At 39.1% G+C, this 18,250-nt stretch overlaps 1 protein-coding gene across 1 annotated transcript; it reads right to left on the bottom strand.

The window, feature by feature from the left end:
• Nucleotides 1-1,330: 1,330 nt before the first annotated feature.
• LOC117493139 (sterile alpha motif domain-containing protein 9-like) lies at nucleotides 1,331-9,175 on the bottom strand. Its single transcript, XM_034143573.1, has 2 exons — nucleotides 9,123-9,175; nucleotides 1,331-6,984 (listed from the first exon to the last, which is right to left on the bottom strand). Exon 2 carries the CDS (start codon nucleotides 6,890-6,892, stop codon nucleotides 2,372-2,374), a length of 4,521 nt encoding a protein of 1,506 aa, XP_033999464.1. The 5' UTR covers nucleotides 6,893-6,984; nucleotides 9,123-9,175; the 3' UTR covers nucleotides 1,331-2,371.
• Nucleotides 9,176-18,250: the final 9,075 nt, after the last annotated feature.

Below are 18,250 nucleotides of genomic sequence, written 5' to 3'. Positions count from 1 at the left end.
GTCCTCACTTGATCATTTGAATTTAACTACTTACATGAAGGAGAACCCTACGAGTACCAGGTTAGTTAAAGCTGTAAGTACCACTGCTGTCATTTTGACTTCCATCGACCTGAGTTTTGTACACACATATGAGATCTTAATGCCTCATCTTATTGAAAAACATAAGATGAGCCCACAACAATTCCAAAGTGTTTGACATGATGAGAGCCAAACATTCACTATGATCTCGAGAAACAACTCGGGGCAATATTGTCAAGTTGATACTTGAGTGTCAAACATATGTATTTTGTTCTAGTTTGGGATTAATATGATTACCATTTCCATATAAGGTTTGATGGGTTAATCAAACCCATTAATTTCAATTAAGGATGAAATGCTCTACATGAGCAATACAGAGTCTTCCCTGGTAAGTATGGATGCATCACTCTGTTTAATATGCTTATAGTGTTGTTTACATGAAGTGGCTATCTGCCCACTCAGGTGGGAACTGTGTTTGCTCTTGTATTGTAGATTTGAAGTTTTGTACAATTTCAATACAGTATTTTGTTCCCACAGATGTATTCATTAGAATTTTGCTGTTTCTTTATACTGTGACTATTTTTCAATGTGCATTGTTGTTTTCTTATGTATCCTACTTTTGAGGTACAGTTTCTTTTTTAGGAATTAATGATTGATGTTTTTAAGATTTATTAGGATTTTAAATTGTTGTGATTCATGAAGACAGAAATGGTAAATAAATGCTAATAGTAAATAAATGACACCCCAGTCCAACATGTCTGGACAAACAACCTTATACTAATCCAGGTACTACTGAACATTACTCAATGAAAAAGTCTTAAGGAAATATTGAATACATTGTTATTAATAGTGCAGCAGATGTTTTTCTTTAATTCAAAAACTGAAGCTTCCCCAGCAATATTTGTTTTAGGATGCTCTTTAAAAAAACACTACTGAATATTATTTGTTATATTTGCACCAATGTCTGAATAGTAATTGTTGTTCTTTAAATAAACAGTTTCATAACTATAATGTGTCTTTCTATTGTCTCCCCTTTATTATTAACATTATTTTATGTATGTGAAAACACTTAATGGGACTCCTTGATAGGAACTTCCTGTAAATTACCTTTGTTCATTTAGTGCATTTTTGTGAATTTTGACTAAGATAGATCACTTTTGCAATAATATAAAAGGTGCATATTAGTGGAATGTATATTTCCGTAGTAAAGCATTTCATCTTTTGATCATAAGAGTATTGATTCAACGAGGAAATGTTTGTAAAACTATAGATGAAGTAGAATTTAAATCAAGACTGAAGTATCATGTTTTTGAACAACAACTTTATTTCTTGATTCATGCAGTAACTGATGAGCTCAATAATTGTCTGAAGTCACATTTTGACAATCAGACCCTAGCCGTGACACAGGAAGCATTATTGCATATGAAACATTGCCTATAGGTATGTGAATACAGTATTAACAATCTATCAATTGTCAATGCAAAAACAAAAACGTTATTTTCAGTGAAAAGTTAAATAACTCTCATATTGTAGCCCTTTTTCAGCCTTGAAGAAGTCTTCTCATTCATAAGGGTGTGTACAGCTTACTTGTTGGATCTCAGTGTCCAGCAACTTGCAGAACAATGAGTAAAGGCTATGGTTTGGTTCGTGTTACAGACCTTCAGGCAGGTCAAGAAAAGATGCATCATACATCCCATTGATCTCTTATTTGCTTTTTAACCTGTATCCTTCCATTATTAGATACAGAGAACATAAGGATGTTTTTTCATGTTTTAAGTAGCATGACATAAAAAGTCAAAAGTACTTTTACATTTCAAGATGAAATTACATAATGAACAGAAAGACAAAACATTAAGTGCAAGTGCTAAAATAAAAAAATGTATTAGAAAACAAAAATGCTTGAGAAATTCTGAGTATGAAATATGTTTACATGTTATGTACAACTGTATTGCCTTCATCTTAAAATATCACATTTGCAAGCCATCTCCTCGTGGGATTGTCTGCTTTTTATTGTACATAGACACAAGGCAGACTTTGTGGTATGAGTAATTTGCTCTTTTTAGATCATTAAAAAAACAAAAAAGTATTAAAATCAAAACATAATAATGTTCAAAATAATGAAATGGAAAAAATATATAAAAATACCCTAAATACTACTTAATACTCCCATTAAATCAGTTTAAGACTCAACCTTTCTCTTGTTTTCCGTATTTGAAAAAGAAAATCTTTTATATTTTCATCTTTCCTTTGACAGCTGTTTTCAGAACTAGCTTCTTTTTCTTGAGAATCATACCCCAGAGAGAACAATGTGTCACAAGACCGGACCGATATTTACAGATTAACATTGTGAGCATTATTCCATTACTTGGATGTCACAGGCAACAACTCCATCGAATGAAAAGCCCAAGTAGAAGGTAACTTGTTCATTTCCATTTGGCAAGGAAGCAGAATGTCGAGGATGGACCCTGATTTTGCCGTCTCTGGTTCCACCTTTCACAAACAAGCTTCCATTTTCTGTCCATCCTTCAACACGTTGCAGTAGCTTCATCACTTCCTCGTTTTTCCATACTTCTCCTCCAAGCCATTTCAGGTTTCGTTCACTTAGATTGCCTTTGACCAGTGCTTCGATAGCCGTTTTGTGTACAAACTTGTTAAGACCTTTTGGCTTTGCCAGAAAGAAGTGGGTCAACAGTTTCCTCCGACGAGTATTAAGGCTTTTTTGCTCAAAGAGTCTCTGCAGTGCTTCAATGGCTGATAAAAGGAGCTGAGCATGAGCAGAACTGAGTTTGTCGCCAGATTCAGGCCAAAACAGAAGGGAGAGAAGGAAGAGGGCACTTGGACCTGACATGTTTTTCCCCTTGGTATTAAATCTCTTGCTGAGATTTTGAAGTCTGTCAAGGGACAGGAGCTTTGAGGACCCAGGTAGAGTACAGTTAAGAGCTATCTGGCAAACAATATAGTTTGCAAGTTCTGTTGGTTCCAAGCTATAACTTGTCAGGTTTTCTGGGTACATTTCAATAATTGTCTCAAGTTTTTTCCCTGCCCTCTGTGGGTCCTTGTCAAAAAGAAATGAGAGGATGGATGTAAAGTTTCCTCCACCAAGCTTGTAGATCCTCATCTGTCTTTGGAATGGAGAAAGCCCTTCAGCTTGACTGGCAATGTCAGTACTGTCGCTTTCAGCTGCTTGGTCACACTCATCTGATATAATGCAAAATAATTCAGCATAAACAGCACTCTTCTTTCTCAGCCATTTTTTTGGATTGTACACTTGTTCTGGATCCCTCGCATCAAGCTTTTCATCCTCTTCGCTAATGTTGGTTTGAAAGTAGCTGAGGTCTTCTGAAATGCACTCAAGTGCGTTGCATAAGCTCTTTTGTAATCCTTTCAACTGATGATGAAACCCCTGCCAGGTTTTTTTTACATCTTCTGGTATGTAGTCTGTTAACAAGTACTGCATCAACTCTGATTTTCCAGTATTGTTTGAAAAAACATTGACTTCTGACAGGAATTTTAGCAGCCTGCAGCCAACATCTACTTCCCCGTAGTACGAACAACAGTTGACAGCCTCTTTCGTTAATGATTTCTCGGAGGCCCGGAAGGCAGAGATTCCTTTGAGGGCAGTGCTTATGATTTTAATGTCGCTTTCAGGGGATGGTGTCCTAGTGTCAAACAAGTGGTAAAACCACCTCTTGTAAACTTGTCCTAAAGTATCAAGGACAAATGGATCAAGTGGAAGAAGAGATTTAGCTTCCTCTGCCCATTCAAGGGCCTCTTCAAATCTGAACTTTGTGTAAAGCAGCCGGGCAAGCTGATGTGCAACGTATGGATCTTTACCCAAAGCTAGGTAAGCAGCTTTCATGAGATCAACAGCTTTCTGTACATCACCCTCTTCGTTGCTGATATGCTCAATAAGGGGTGAAAAAGCTGTGTCTACAGAATCACCGCTGCTCTTTTTACTGCGTTTGATTAAAAGATCTCTGATGAACTTCAGCAACTCGTCTCTGGCAAACCTATGATTGATAAGTACTTTGTCAGTGATGAGATCCATGGCAATATCACTCTGAGGAACAATTGCAGACAGCTGAGTCAGAATTTCCTCCGCCAATTTTGGATGAATAATCCTTATTGATGAGATGTGTGTTGATGATTCATCATTGAGGTGGATGAAAATAATCTGAGCTTCATCACTGAGCTGATCCACAAAGGCACGGTACTTAACTCTCTCAACATAGGTAGCTATGCCAAGAGATGCCTCGCAGTGTGATACAGATAGGTAAGAGTCTTCAACATAGTTGTTCAAGAGAGCCACAAATCTGATGAGGCGAGTGGTGAGTGATGAATGATCAACTTTAAGTAAAAGGTTTTTCACAAAATCTTCAATGTAACTTTTATTGAACCCTTCGTTCCACAGCACAAATGTGAGGATGAAGTTTGCTTCAAACTTCAGCTTGAGTTGCTTAAGTTTTTCTGAGAACAAAGGCTTCTCTTCATTTGTAAGCTGATGTTTGACTGCCACTGTTTGTGATGATGATTCTCTGCACATTTTTTCTGGTTTGTTTGACCTGTTGCAAATAAGGAGGATAAAGCACAACACAGAAGGATTTCTTTTTTGTGTTGCAATGACATTTCCAAGTTCCCGCCTGAGATCATCTATGTAATCTGCATTGCGGTCCTCCAAGAGCAAGAGCACTGGCAAACAGTTGTCTTTGTCTCTCTCGTCATGTTCTCTCAGTTTCACTGCATGTTCACACACAGTTGTGATGTCCTTACTCTGTTTAACCACTGCACATCGCACTTTCTTTCTCCAACTCCAGAGGATCTGTCTTGCCACTGTACTTCCACCACTGCCAGGTTGATGACATATGTTCACACTCTCAATGGGACGTTCAGCCTTGTGACGCTGTTTAATCCTGTCCAGTATTGTGCTTGTTTCATTATAGGCATCCCTCTTTATGATATTTCCACACTTTTGTTTGTCAGACAGCCAGAAATTGATCCACTTTATCTTTCCACCATGATAGAAGTTTCTCTCAATTTGTTGGATTTCTTCCTCAATCATGATATCCACATTTGTATTATCACACTGGTCAACACTGATGATTTCCAAAGAATCTAACATAGCCTCTTCAACTGATTTTAAGAAGCAAAGTGCTCCGTTAAAGACAGGTAATGTCCTGGTGGGTTGATTCTTTGAGAGCTGAATGCTTTGAACTGTGGTGTCCACATGACTCAGTGGCATTTCAACAATGCTGATTTCTTTGAGTGAAGACATGCCACAAGACACCTGGGCAAAACTTGCCCATTTTTCGTAGTTTTTCTTTGACTCAGATATTACTGCCAAATAATCCTTTCCCTCCATCTCTGCAAAGAATTCATGGAAAGTCTCAACAAGTGGCTGCTCAATATCAGACATGAGCAGGAAGAGGACTACAAATGACTGCCTGGGAAGGATGTCATTGCAGATGAGAGATACTGCCTTTTTCAGTTTCTTCTTTCTATTTTGAATCCACACCATTTCATCACAGGGTTTCTCTCCTCCGGGAAAGTTGTTTCTTCCATTGCAAAAGATCCAGCTTGGTCTCTCAAAAAGTTGCAACGAATCCACAAAGTCGGAAGGTTTTAATTGACCATTATTTGCGTAGTCATCAAGAAAGTGAAGGTTTACAGCATTGTCCTTGTATTTTCCACAAAGACCAGATTCTTTGGAATCAGGGTCAAAATCAAACACACAGAAGATATTCATGTTTAGTAAGAAGCTCATGTGGCTGAGATGCTCGGTGTGAAATTTGTTGGTCACTATGATGTAGAACATGGAGTCGTCCATATGAGTTTTCCCACATGTTAAGAGGATGGAGAGTTTCCTCTTTTGATCTTCTTCACATTCAACAGTTGTTTGATTGCTTGAAGATTCTGCCTCTTCTCTCTGTTGGTCTTTCTCCCTGAGACTTTGAATGAAAAGAACAAGGTCATCATCTGGTATGCGTGGTGTGTTAGCTCCGACTCTCTGATAAGGAACTTTCTCTTCAAGTTTGATTTTGTTGTCCTTCTCAGAGAATTTTGGGAGACCAACAGAGAAAAGCTTGTCTTTCACAATGCTTGCCTTTGGGACAACATCATACTCAATGACCCATGTTTTCTCACTAGCTTCCTTGTCAAGGACCTCAATGAAATGGGGGTTCTTTATGCAACTCCTGGCGTCGCGTTGTTGATTTGACCGTTTAAAGCATCTTTCAATGTAGTCTAGTGCATCGACAAAATCCACTTGACTCCTGACAGGAACCCCTATGATTTCACCATGCCGATGTTTACCTCTTATTTTATCCATAATCCCAAAATGAATGGTCCCATTGCTTCGCATATTCATGCACGCACATGCAAATCTTAACACCTCACTTGCTACCTTTGATTTGAGTCTTTCTGGGTCTAGTTTGTGTGCAATCTCCAGGGACTTATATTCATGACATGGATCAATCATGTTTTCAATTCCTGTTTCTGGAGATAGCAGATTGTGTTTGATATATCTGCAGTTTTCTTCATTCTTGCCAAAGTTACGAAAGGCACAGAACGATACTTCTGTAGAAGTTAAGTTATCATCCAGCTCCGTAGGGCTACTGTCCCCTTCTGCTCCTTCACAAGGTTTTTGTGAAGGGGGGTTTGGTTCTTGGCCAGGGTTGACTAGCTTTCCTTTTACAATGTCTCTCTCCTTTTCACCTAAATCAGTTCCTTTTTTGAATTTGTTTGGATTAGATTTTAAAAGTTCATCTCGTTTGTTCAGTAGGAGATCAATTTGGCCACTTTTCATTTCAATTGTGGTGCTGAGGAACTCCCTCTGTAGAGTTGTGAGAACTGGTCCTGTTACCTCCTCCTCTTGCATTTTAGTTATGTAATTTTCTTTTATTCCAATGCATTTCAACCAGGAGTTCACATGAGATTCTGTCCATTTTTCACAGGACAGATCACGCCATCCTGTAAAAGAAATTGTACATTTATAGTGTCATAAAAAAGCAGTTTCATATATTCAGCCAGTTTGGCTTACCAATAAAGATTGAAAATAAGAACTGCTTACTTCAATGGCTTATATTGAAGTCACGTTGTAATAACAATAATCTCTCTCGGTTCTTTTTCTGCTTTGCCAAAAGCCACTGTGTCAAGTGTCCTATTAGAGTTGCCGTATGTAGTTGTCAAATATGGCGGACCTTCTCGCACATGTGCAGTACAGATCGGGCAGGTGGACCGATCGGGTAGTGACACAGGGGGTGTTTCTCAATCGCGAGTAAAGCTGCTTCAGAGCCACTATTTCACGCATACTACGTCATCGAGTGCCACCGAAGTACTGTTCCAATCTCCAGCATACTTGGAAATCTACAGAGCCCGGCGTACTCCGTTTGGAGAAATATCGAGGCTGCACATGAGTAGACTCCGCGGTCTTAAAATCCCCACAATGCTTTGCGCACGGACCAATTTCCCCAAATCTGTGGCGGAAGATGTAAGGCGGGGCCTCTCATATGACGCACACCTGCACACTTGCTAGCGTGTTCCACACTTCGTTTTCCGAATGCCAGGAAGTATTCTTGACTCGCTTCTGAAGCAAGATGCTCGGCAGACATGTGCTACCAAGCAAGCGTACTCGCGATTGAGAAACACCCAGGCTGTCACTACCCAATCTGCCGCCCTGCCCTATCTGCAGTGCGCATGTGCGAGATGGTCCGCCATATTGCACAACTCCGTACGGCAACCCAACTAGGACACTTGACACTGTGGCATTTGGCAAAGCACACAAAGAAAACTCCGAAAACCGAGAGAGATGAGTTATTGTTATTACAACGTGACTTCACTATTATTTAACAACTCTTTTTATTGGGTTCTTTTATTTGGGGTTAATTACATTGTCAGAATAAGTGAGAAATGGATTTAACTTCTGTTCGACAGCTATCATACTGAATACATATTTACTGTGAATGTATGCAAAAATGTATGGCATATAGCTGTCTAACAGAAGTTAAATCCATTTCTCACTTATTCTGACAATGTATTTAACCCCAAATAAAAGAACCCAATAAAAAGAGTTGTTAAATAATAGTGAAGTCACGTTGTAATAACAATAACTCATCTCTCTCGGTTCTTTTTCTGCTTTGCCAAAAGCCACTGTGTCGAGTGTCCTAGTAGAGTTGTCGTATGTAGTTGTCCAATATGGCGGACCATCTCGCACATGCGCAGTACAGATCGGGCAGGGGGACCGATCGGGTAGTGACAGTGACCATTGTCAGTATATATAAAGTGATACAGGCTATGGTTCAGGCTCACCATTCAGCTCAGCATAAGCTCCTTCCCCTGCTGTGATGTCCTCATCTAGCTCCTTGGTCATCCTGATATGTCTCCTGTCCTGTTTATTCTCAAGACCTGACCCTCCTCTGTCATTACTTCATAGGACCTTTGCTCTACAGGTTGAATGACTGGAGAAAATACGTTTCTAGCTAAACGTAATTGAGAATGCAGTTTAGTTATGTGGGAACCATAGGCTGTATATGGTGGGAACGTAATTTTTAGGAGACAGGGCAATTCATTGCAACTCTCTTCATTGCGCATGTCACAACATGAGATGCATTGTGGGACATGTAGTTTATGGACAACGTGCTTCTGTAAAGCGGCATGAAACCGTGTAATAAACGTGTTATATTCTTTGCAAGCTCTTGCGGGCCACATACAATGAAGTCGCGGGCCGGATTTGGCCCCCGTCCTTGAGTTTGACACCCCTGGCCTAGCTGATTTGAATCCTTTTACTCCGACACACTTTTTCAGGGTGTGTCTCTTCCTTATACATATCGGAGAAAGGTTACGAGTATTTTAACGAAGAAGTGAGGGAAATGCTCAATTTAACCTTATTTATTATTTCATAATGCCTAAAACGTAATTACATTATGTAGGCCTACAAGACAAGATACACTTTTCAGGACTTGTTATTTGCCATTGTTCAGCTATATTTGTTTCTTATCGACTACTTTGGTACAGTTAAGAACCTCTACCGTTCAATCTAAAACTAAACAATTTAATCTGAGGTATTGGTCTTACATATTAGGTTGACATTTCAGACTAATTGCACTTACCAATATTATAGTCTCATAAACTCTCATCAGCGTACACACGTCCTTCACCTGTTGCTTCAGTTGTGTGTGCGGAACAGGGAAGTGCATGTGACTTGTTTTGTAACCGACATGGGCGTGTTTTCAGATCAACAAAAGAGCTGTCCCCCTGCTGTACTGCGCATGTGCGAGATGGTCCGCCACTACATACGGCAACTCTACTAGGACACTTGACACAGTGGCTTTTGGCAAAGCAGAAAAAAAAAGAGAGAGATGAGTTATTGTTATTACAACGTGACTTCACTATTATTTAACAACTATTTTTATTGGGTTCTTTTATTTGGGGTTAAATACATTGTCAGAATAAGTGAGACATGGATTTAACTTCTGTTAGACAGCTATATGCCATACATTTTTGCATACATTCACAGTAAATATTTATTCAGTATGATAGCTGTCTAACAGAAGTTAAATCCATGTCTCACTTATTCTGACAATGTATTTGTCATTTCCATTCAGTCAGTCATTAAGTGCTATTTAACATGTTAATTTGCTACAGTACATATCCACACAAACAAAGTGTGCAATCCAATGAATGTTAATCTAACTGGGTTTTGATAGATAACATATCTCTTTTTCTTCTCTGAATTATTTTATTTCTATTGTGCACTCTAATCAATATTAATCCAACTATTGTTCGTTTATACATTTTAAGAATGGCGTTTATCTTTTTTGAGAATGAGTTATTTTATTTAATGTATTTGGGTCTACAACAGATGATACAAATGTTTGTGTCAGTAAATGTGTACTAACAGAGGCGGGGGTGTTTGTGAAAATAACGGGGACAGAGCTGCTGTCAGACGAACAGCTGTGCGGCATCATCACAAACGGACGTCGCTTCACGTGACGCTCCGGAGGAAAGGACGTCCCATTGCTCTTAAAACTAATTTCCCTGCTTCTCGTGGTTTCCTTGCGTCTCTCCATGCTTCCCTGGTGGGAGGGACTAAACGCAGGGAAACGACGCAAGTGAGGGATGCAAGGATTCCATTTAATCGACCTGAGAAGGACCCACAGTGTCATGCAAATGTTATGATTTCCAAACCATCAGAAGCAACGTTTGAAGTACCCTGCAATTTCTATGCCAGTTGTTGATGCAATCATGCACATATAATCTAGAAATACCATTTCTTTATTTTTATGTTGTAGGTTCCGTCTCTGGTGTGTTTTCATGTGGCTGGGGAGAATCATCAAAGGGCAAGAGTCACAGTTAAGCTTTTTTTCTTACATGACATTCATTAAGGATTAACGTCTTGTATTTTTTTTATAGCATGTTTTTTAAATCTGCACTTTTATGTACAATACGTAGTTTCCATCTATTTTAACAGTAAATCTCCCTAGGCTATACATGTCTAATGCAAAACTGGAGTGAAGTAATTTATAGGTTGGATATTCAACAGACAATGAGGCAAGATCCAGCATTGGAATGTTGAGTCACACAAAATAATTGTGTCAATAAACTGGAAGGGTAGGAAAGACCACATTTTTTATCACCAGTGAGTGTTTAGATAATAAACAGGATGTGCCTCAATGCGCACAATATTTCTCTGCTGCAATAAGGCCTACTGTGAGTGTGAGCAACAAAACGGAAAACATCATAAATCCCTCCTGTAATAAATCTAAGATCCATAATTATATTTGTACTTGATCTTAAGTCTAATTTTATTTATTTTGATTAAAGAGGTGAGATGTGAAAATAAAAACAGATATGTTCAAAATGGACGTGGAGGATTTCATGGTAGCTATGGTTTTCTGCAGGTGGAATGTTACTATTTCAGGGATGCAAACTCATCAGGTATGAAAAAGGTGAGAAGGATCCGAGCCCCCCGACCCCACGGAATATCGGCTTTAAAATGAGGAATAACAGAGGATTTTAGCAGTCAGAACAACTAAAGCAGTTAATAATAACAGAAACGCCAAAGAGTCACATCTAATAGAAATGTATAAAAGCATTTATTTGAATTGTGTAGCAGTCAGTTTATAATTTTGGCAGCACTGAAAAAAATGTATTTTCATGCCTCTGTGCAAGGCTTAGTCTTTCTATCTGTATAGCCAGTGGTGTAAAGTAACTAAGTTCATAAACTCAACAAGTACTATACTTGGGTACAATTTTGAGATACTTGTACTTTATTTAAGTATTCAATGTGTTGCTACTTTGTTCTTCTACTCCACTACAGTTCAGAGGTAAATGGTGTACTTCTACTCCACTACATGTATTTAATAGCTTTAGTTACTTTACAGATGTGGATGAATGATGTGAAATATAATCAAGTGTTAAATCAGACTTTAGTTCCACCTGGAGTAAATTCACAAGCTACCCTGCAGTATGCAAAGTCATTCAAACTAGCTGCACCTTTACCAGCTTTGAGAACACTTTCATGATCAATCATTATAAAACATATCATATATATTATTCTGAAATGGACCAATCTGCACGACGACTACTTTTACTGTCGCTACTTTAACTATATTTTGATGAGAATACTTTTCTACTTTTACTTGAGGAACATTTTTAATGCAGGACTTCTACTTTTACTAAAGTACAAGACCTGAGTACTTCTACTTTTACTCTTTTAAAACTATTTGAAAACGAAGGCTAAAGCTAACGTTAGCAGATAGTGACAATGTATGCTAGTTAGCTAGCTCAACGATAATATTGCGACAGGAACACTTTTCAGTGCACATCACGCTCTGCCGCTCCGACAGGGAGCTCTGATTTGAACACCTGAACGGCCCGTTCTAACAGCCGTTCACCAGCGGTCCAGTCTGTGCCACAGTGACTCCGGACCGCACAGTAGTGATGGGAATTCCGGCTCTTCTTGGTGAGCCGGATCATTTGGCTCGGCTCACCAAGAAGAGCCGGCTCTTTCGGCTCCCAAACGGCTCTTCAGTTTACTACATATTATACCTTTTATAATTCAATCAAATGTAGCCCTGTTTTGACTCATGATTTATATGTGTACACATATCACTTACATTATTCAATACATCCTTTGTACTGAAGTATTCAAAAGTAAAAATTACATGTTTAATATCAATTATTTGCTGTGGCCAGTTTTCATTGCATTTACAGACCCTTGTATCTCTCTGATACCACCCAATGAATGCACTGACTTGCTTGAACCACGCTACACAAAGCAGATAGCAACACCTATAAAAAACCCGAGGTGACAGGGCTTTCAGTGTTGCAGCTGTGGAACTGTGGAACAGCCTCCCAGTACATATCCGGACTGCTGAGTCTATTGAACTTTTTAAATCTCAGCTAAAAACTCACCTCTTTGCACTGGCTTTTAATACTAGTTGAACATTACATTTTTACATTTGTATGTGTTTTTTTTAAATATTTTTCTAGTTATTGTGCTTTTTATCATGTTTTTAATTATTGTTTTATTATTGTACTCCCATTGTGTTATTTAATATGTATTGCCTGTACAGCACTTTGGTCAACTGAAGGTTGTTTTAAATGGGCTATATAAATAAATAAAGATTGAGATTGAGATAAAAACTTAAGCATAGACATTTAAAAAAGGGGCTACTGTATCGACATTTTAAAATTATATTTAAAGAAAAGACCCTGACAAAACAGCAGGGCTCTATTTCAGTATTAACTATAGAAAAAAAGACAGCAACAGCTGGCATCAAATCTTTGCTGAGCCCAAGGATAATCATAAATAAATAACATAGTGAAAATAAATATATTGCAATGCTCAGTACAGCAGCATCCAACAGTCTCTAATCCTTGGATATTACATGTCACTGCATGCATGCACGGAGCAGCTGTAGCGCGGAGATCATCATATCATTCTGTCTTGTATTACTTAACAACAAAATAACAAAAAAAAACGGCTCGTTCGCGGGCGCGAGCCGGCTCCCGTCGTTCACTTAAAAGAGCCGGCTCTTTGAGCCGGCTCGTTCGCGACCGACACATCACTACTATTCAGTGTTTCATTGAAGGTTTTTTTGTGTGCATGTAGTATGTGGTGGATGAAGTAGTCACACACTTTACCTCAAGGACTAGTGATGTGTCGGTCGCGAACGAGCCGGCTCAAAGAGCCGGCTCTTTTAAGTGAACGACGGGAGCCGGCTCGCGCCCGCGAACGAGCCGTTTTTTTTTTGTTATTTTGTTGTTAAGTAATACAAGACAGAATGATATGATGATCTCCGCGCTACAGCTGCTCCGTGCATGCATGCAGTGACATGTAATATCCAAGGATTAGAGACTGTTGGATGCTGCTGTACTGAGCATTGCAATATATTTATTTTCACTATGTTATTTATTTATGATTATCCTTGGGCTCAGCAAAGATTTGATGCCAGCTGTTGCTGTCTTTTTTTCTATAGTTAATACTGAAATAGAGCCCTGCTGTTTTGTCAGGGTCTTTTCTTTAAATATAATTTTAAAATGTCGATACAGTAGCCCCTTTTTTTAAATGTCTATGCTTAAGTTTTTATCTCAATCTCAATCTTTATTTATTTATATAGCCCATTTAAAACAACCTTCAGTTGACCAAAGTGCTGTACAGGCAATACATATTAAATAACACAATGGGAGTACAATAATAAAACAATAATTAAAAACATGATAAAAAGCACAATAACTAGAAAAATATTTAAAAAAAACACATACAAATGTAAAAATGTAATGTTCAACTAGTATTAAAAGCCAGTGCAAAGAGGTGAGTTTTTAGCTGAGATTTAAAAAGTTCAATAGACTCAGCAGTCCGGATATGTACTGGGAGGCTGTTCCACAGTTCCACAGCTGCAACACTGAAAGCCCTGTCACCTCGGGTTTTTTATAGGTGTTGCTATCTGCTTTGTGTAGCGTGGTTCAAGCAAGTCAGTGCATTCATTGGGTGGTATCAGAGAGATACAAGGGTCTGTAAATGCAATGAAAACTGGCCACAGCAAATAATTGATATTAAACATGTAATTTTTACTTTTGAATACTTCAGTACAAAGGATGTATTGAATAATGTAAGTGATATGTGTACACATATAAATCATGAGTCAAAACAGGGCTACATTTGATTGAATTATAAAAGGTATAATATGTAGTAAACTGAAGATCCGTTTGGGAGCCGAAAGAGCCGGCTCTTCTTGGTGAGCCGAGCCAAATGATCCGGCTCACCAAGAAGAGCCGGAATTCCCATCACTACTGAATAGGTCTCACATATCGGTCATCAGCTTTAGAGAGAAAGCACCTGTTGAATACACAGCAGGAAGAGAGAGGGGCTGCTGCTGAGAGTGACTGCCATCAAACTTTGTCCTGTCCCGGAAAGGTAACAAAGTCAGTCGAGAAGAAGAAGTCACAAAAAAGATTCTCTGCACAACACAATAAAAACATATCACCTCTTATAGTGACAGGAAACAGGAATAACAGCATGGGTCGTTCTTTTAATGCCATGTTGCCCGGCAGCTAGTAAGATTATCAGCTTGTTTGAGTAGATCACAGAGTCCTTAGATGTCTCGAGAATAAAAAATAACTAAAATCAGGGACACTTCTGAAAACACAACAAATCAAAACTACCACTTAAAGGTAGGGTAGGTAAATTTGAGAAACCGGCTCGAGATCGCTAGAATTTGAAAATACACAACCGGAGAAAATCTGCCACTTCCTTATAGAGCCCCTCCTCCAACACACACGAACGCGCACATGACCAATGAGGGCACGAGATAAGTTTGTGCACAGATGGAAGGCTGACAGGCATCCAGTTATTTTAGCCGGGCCGGCTAAAATGATTGGTCGTGCTTTTTACAGTATTACGGCTTCCACAGATGACATTTTTTTTATGGATTTTTTGTCAAAGCACTTAAAGGAGAGGTGTCATGGCCATTTCCACTGATCATAATTCCATTGTTGAGGTATACTAAAATAGATTTATACTGTGCAATTTTCCAAACTCACATTGGTTTCGCATACAGCATCTCTGTAAAGTATGTGTCTTCAGCAGTATTCACTCTCTCCACGGTTGGAGCTCTTGCCCCCCCCCTCCCTGTGAGCCTAGTGTGCTCCGATTGGTCAGCTTGGCCACTCTGTTCTGATTAGTCAACCACCAGAGAGGCTCCGCCCATGTCTAACAGTGCTTTTTTCGGCTCGCTCTCAGCGGAACAACAGTCTTATAATGGCCTCGGGACAGCCGTATATTTTATACACTAACTAACCGAACTGTACCTACAACTGTTGTTATAGAAGAGTAAGTTATTTTTACCTGTAATAAACTACTACTGTTTGATGAGAAATCAAATCATGGTTTGCTACTGTATATATGAATGATATGTTATAGGAGCAAATAATTCAGGGAAGAAAGGATAGGCCTACTAAGTATTTCCATCAAACTTTATTTTTAGAAATGTACAAAATGAACATGCGTAAATATACATATATACACTGTATATCATCCATTCCTCCCCTTATAGGCGTTTTCGGCATCTTGCCTATCGCAGCTTTGTAAGCGGCTGCCGGGGCTTTTTAGGACGAGGCATCAGAGTGGGTCATCCCGTGTGTGTGTTGTCCGCCAGATACGCCTGGAGTTTCCTGATCTGGCTGGACGAAATCAAATGCAAATCACAAAATATTAGAGAAACTTAGTTGTTTTAGATTCGTTAGTAGTAGTTGTGGTAGGACTGTGTATCTATCTAATCAACACAGTTAGCTTGCCAGCTAATATGCTAACCTACGTTTGCTAGTTGTTATACTAGCATAGGCTATTATACTATACTATACTATGAACAACAGATAGTGGTTCATATTAGGCTATCAAGAACATGTTTACAATTGCAATCTTATACGGGTAGTCTGCTACATTCATTGTAGCTGGCATAACAACAATGTTTTCCAGAGCAAACTCATGTCTAGCTCCGTTGTTTAGCTCGGTAGCATACACGCTAGGAACGCCAGCTATAATGTAATTACGTTTCGCGACTGACAGTACGGTAAATTACCCGGAGTATTCTGTCTATGAGTATTTCGTGTGTGAATGCAGACATTCTCTTGCTATGAGATACATGTATGTAAGGCCATCTGCTGATATTGGAGTTGATATATGGAAACGCTAGCAAATTAATTAGCCCAGTTAGCACTGTGTCAATGGCTTAGCAGTCCGAAACACGTTTACACATTTAAACAGTCGCGGTAGATACCTTGTTTGATAAATACACAAATAACAACGCAAACTTACAGGTTGTGTACCCGAATCTTCCCCTGCTCCAAACGGTCCAAACAAACTAGTTATAGCATCGTCCTTCAGTTTCAAATGCTGTGCATATCCGGCCTCAAACTGGGCAATGTTTTGGAAGCTTTCGTCTGTGAAATGCCGCACACACAGTAACGTTCTTCGAACCTCTGAAGGAACAGTGTTAAACAGAATTTTTTACCTGCATGTGATTGGCCCACACCTGACATGTGGGTTTACATCTAGAAGTTACACTGATGCTTCCTTCCTTATGCATCAATCAATGTTGAAATATTATATACTACAGTTAATGAAGAGCAATTTAAAATGCAGCCCCAATTTATTTTATTCAACACCATTCAGTTTATTTTTTGCATGTAGGTTTTAATGTGGTATACGAGTACGATTCAGTTCCAGTCCACTGTAAAGTGAAACAAAAACTGACACATTTACAGCTTCACTGGTTTCTGGTTTTGAGTCCCAACAGGCACTTTGCTGCAGGGACCAACAAACATCCCAGGATGTTTCATCTTCCACACGGCCTTTTAGTCTAAAAACAAATGTGTGATGTCATGGCTACCATTAGATTGAGTCAATATTTTAAAATCTTGCTTCAGTTTTTTTCCCCAGATGCCTTGAAATAATGGCATCTGTAACTATACTTATCTAAAAATTCATATTGTCACTTTTTTTTTTTTTTTTTTTAAATCAGTCCCCAAAAACAGGAGTGAATAGATTTGCTAAGCTAAAGTAACAACTCAGGACTTTGTAAACCATCAAATTGTACTTCTAAAACATATTGACTACCAGAGTTGGGTGTAACGCGTTACTGTAATAATATTACTTTTGTCGGTAACGGAGTAGTGTAACGCGTTACTTTTATAATTCAGTAATCACACTACAGTTACTAACATTGCCCCGACACGCGTTACTTCGTTACTTTTATAAAATCAGTCATAATCACACTGACAGACAAGAGGGGTTTCCGCCGCAGGTTTATATGTAGGTAATCTGTGCGACTTGCGCGTCCACATCTTCACGTGCAGTGCTGCATAAACATGGCAGAGTCAGCGATAACTTTCGAGGGGTGGAGGTATGCCCATTATTTTGAGTTCGTCCGAAGAATAGACAGGAATGTGACGGTGAGGTGCAAACTGTGTCCAGGCCAGAAGCTGTTATCCACTGCTGCAAACACCACATCAAACCTCAAACACCTGCAAAGAACATATGCTAAGGTGAAGCTAATAGCTAAGGACCCCCGAACCCAGAGTGAGGTTGTGAGTGCGCCGCAGCCGACTCCGAAACAGCACAAATTAGAATTTGGAGGACCGGTAACCAAAGCAGAGATGGACAGGCTTGTAGCATCCTTCATAGTAGAGGTAATGTTGCCCATTTGCACAGTGGAATCACCATCGCATCGTTCAGAGATATACTGCACAAAATACAGAGGACAGCCATAGTCAGAGCTATCTGGATCAGTCTTATGAGACAATGGAAACTGAACTAAAGAGAACATTTGAAACTTTAGCGGTCTGCGTGATCTGCCTGTAGGGAGGGGCGGGCCGGCCCTGCGAGTAAAGTAACGAGTTACTTTATGTAGAGTGTAACGAAGTAGTGCAATATATTACTTTTAAAAAAAGTAATATGTAACTTTTTTTTTTTAGTAACGACCCCATCTCTGTTGACTACCCTAGTAGAGGTCTGGGTACTCTATTAGAATTCAGTCTCCAGTCAAAAAACCCAATGGGCCTGGACACAAAGTTATGAGACTATGTTTATATCTTAATGTTCAGGTCATTATATTGCCAGGGCCCCCCATGGTAACTCCCCTTTCAAAAAAAAGGGGCTACTCATGTACAAAGGCTTTGTTGCAGCAACTGAAGTTCAAATATAAACTGGCTGACCTCCAATACATCACCTTTA

Source organism: Trematomus bernacchii, unplaced genomic scaffold (assembly GCF_902827165.1).
Source record: "Trematomus bernacchii unplaced genomic scaffold, fTreBer1.1, whole genome shotgun sequence".
NCBI classification, from domain to species: Eukaryota; Metazoa; Chordata; class Actinopteri; order Perciformes; family Nototheniidae; genus Trematomus; species Trematomus bernacchii.
This window is presented reverse-complemented; position numbering and strand designations above follow the sequence as displayed.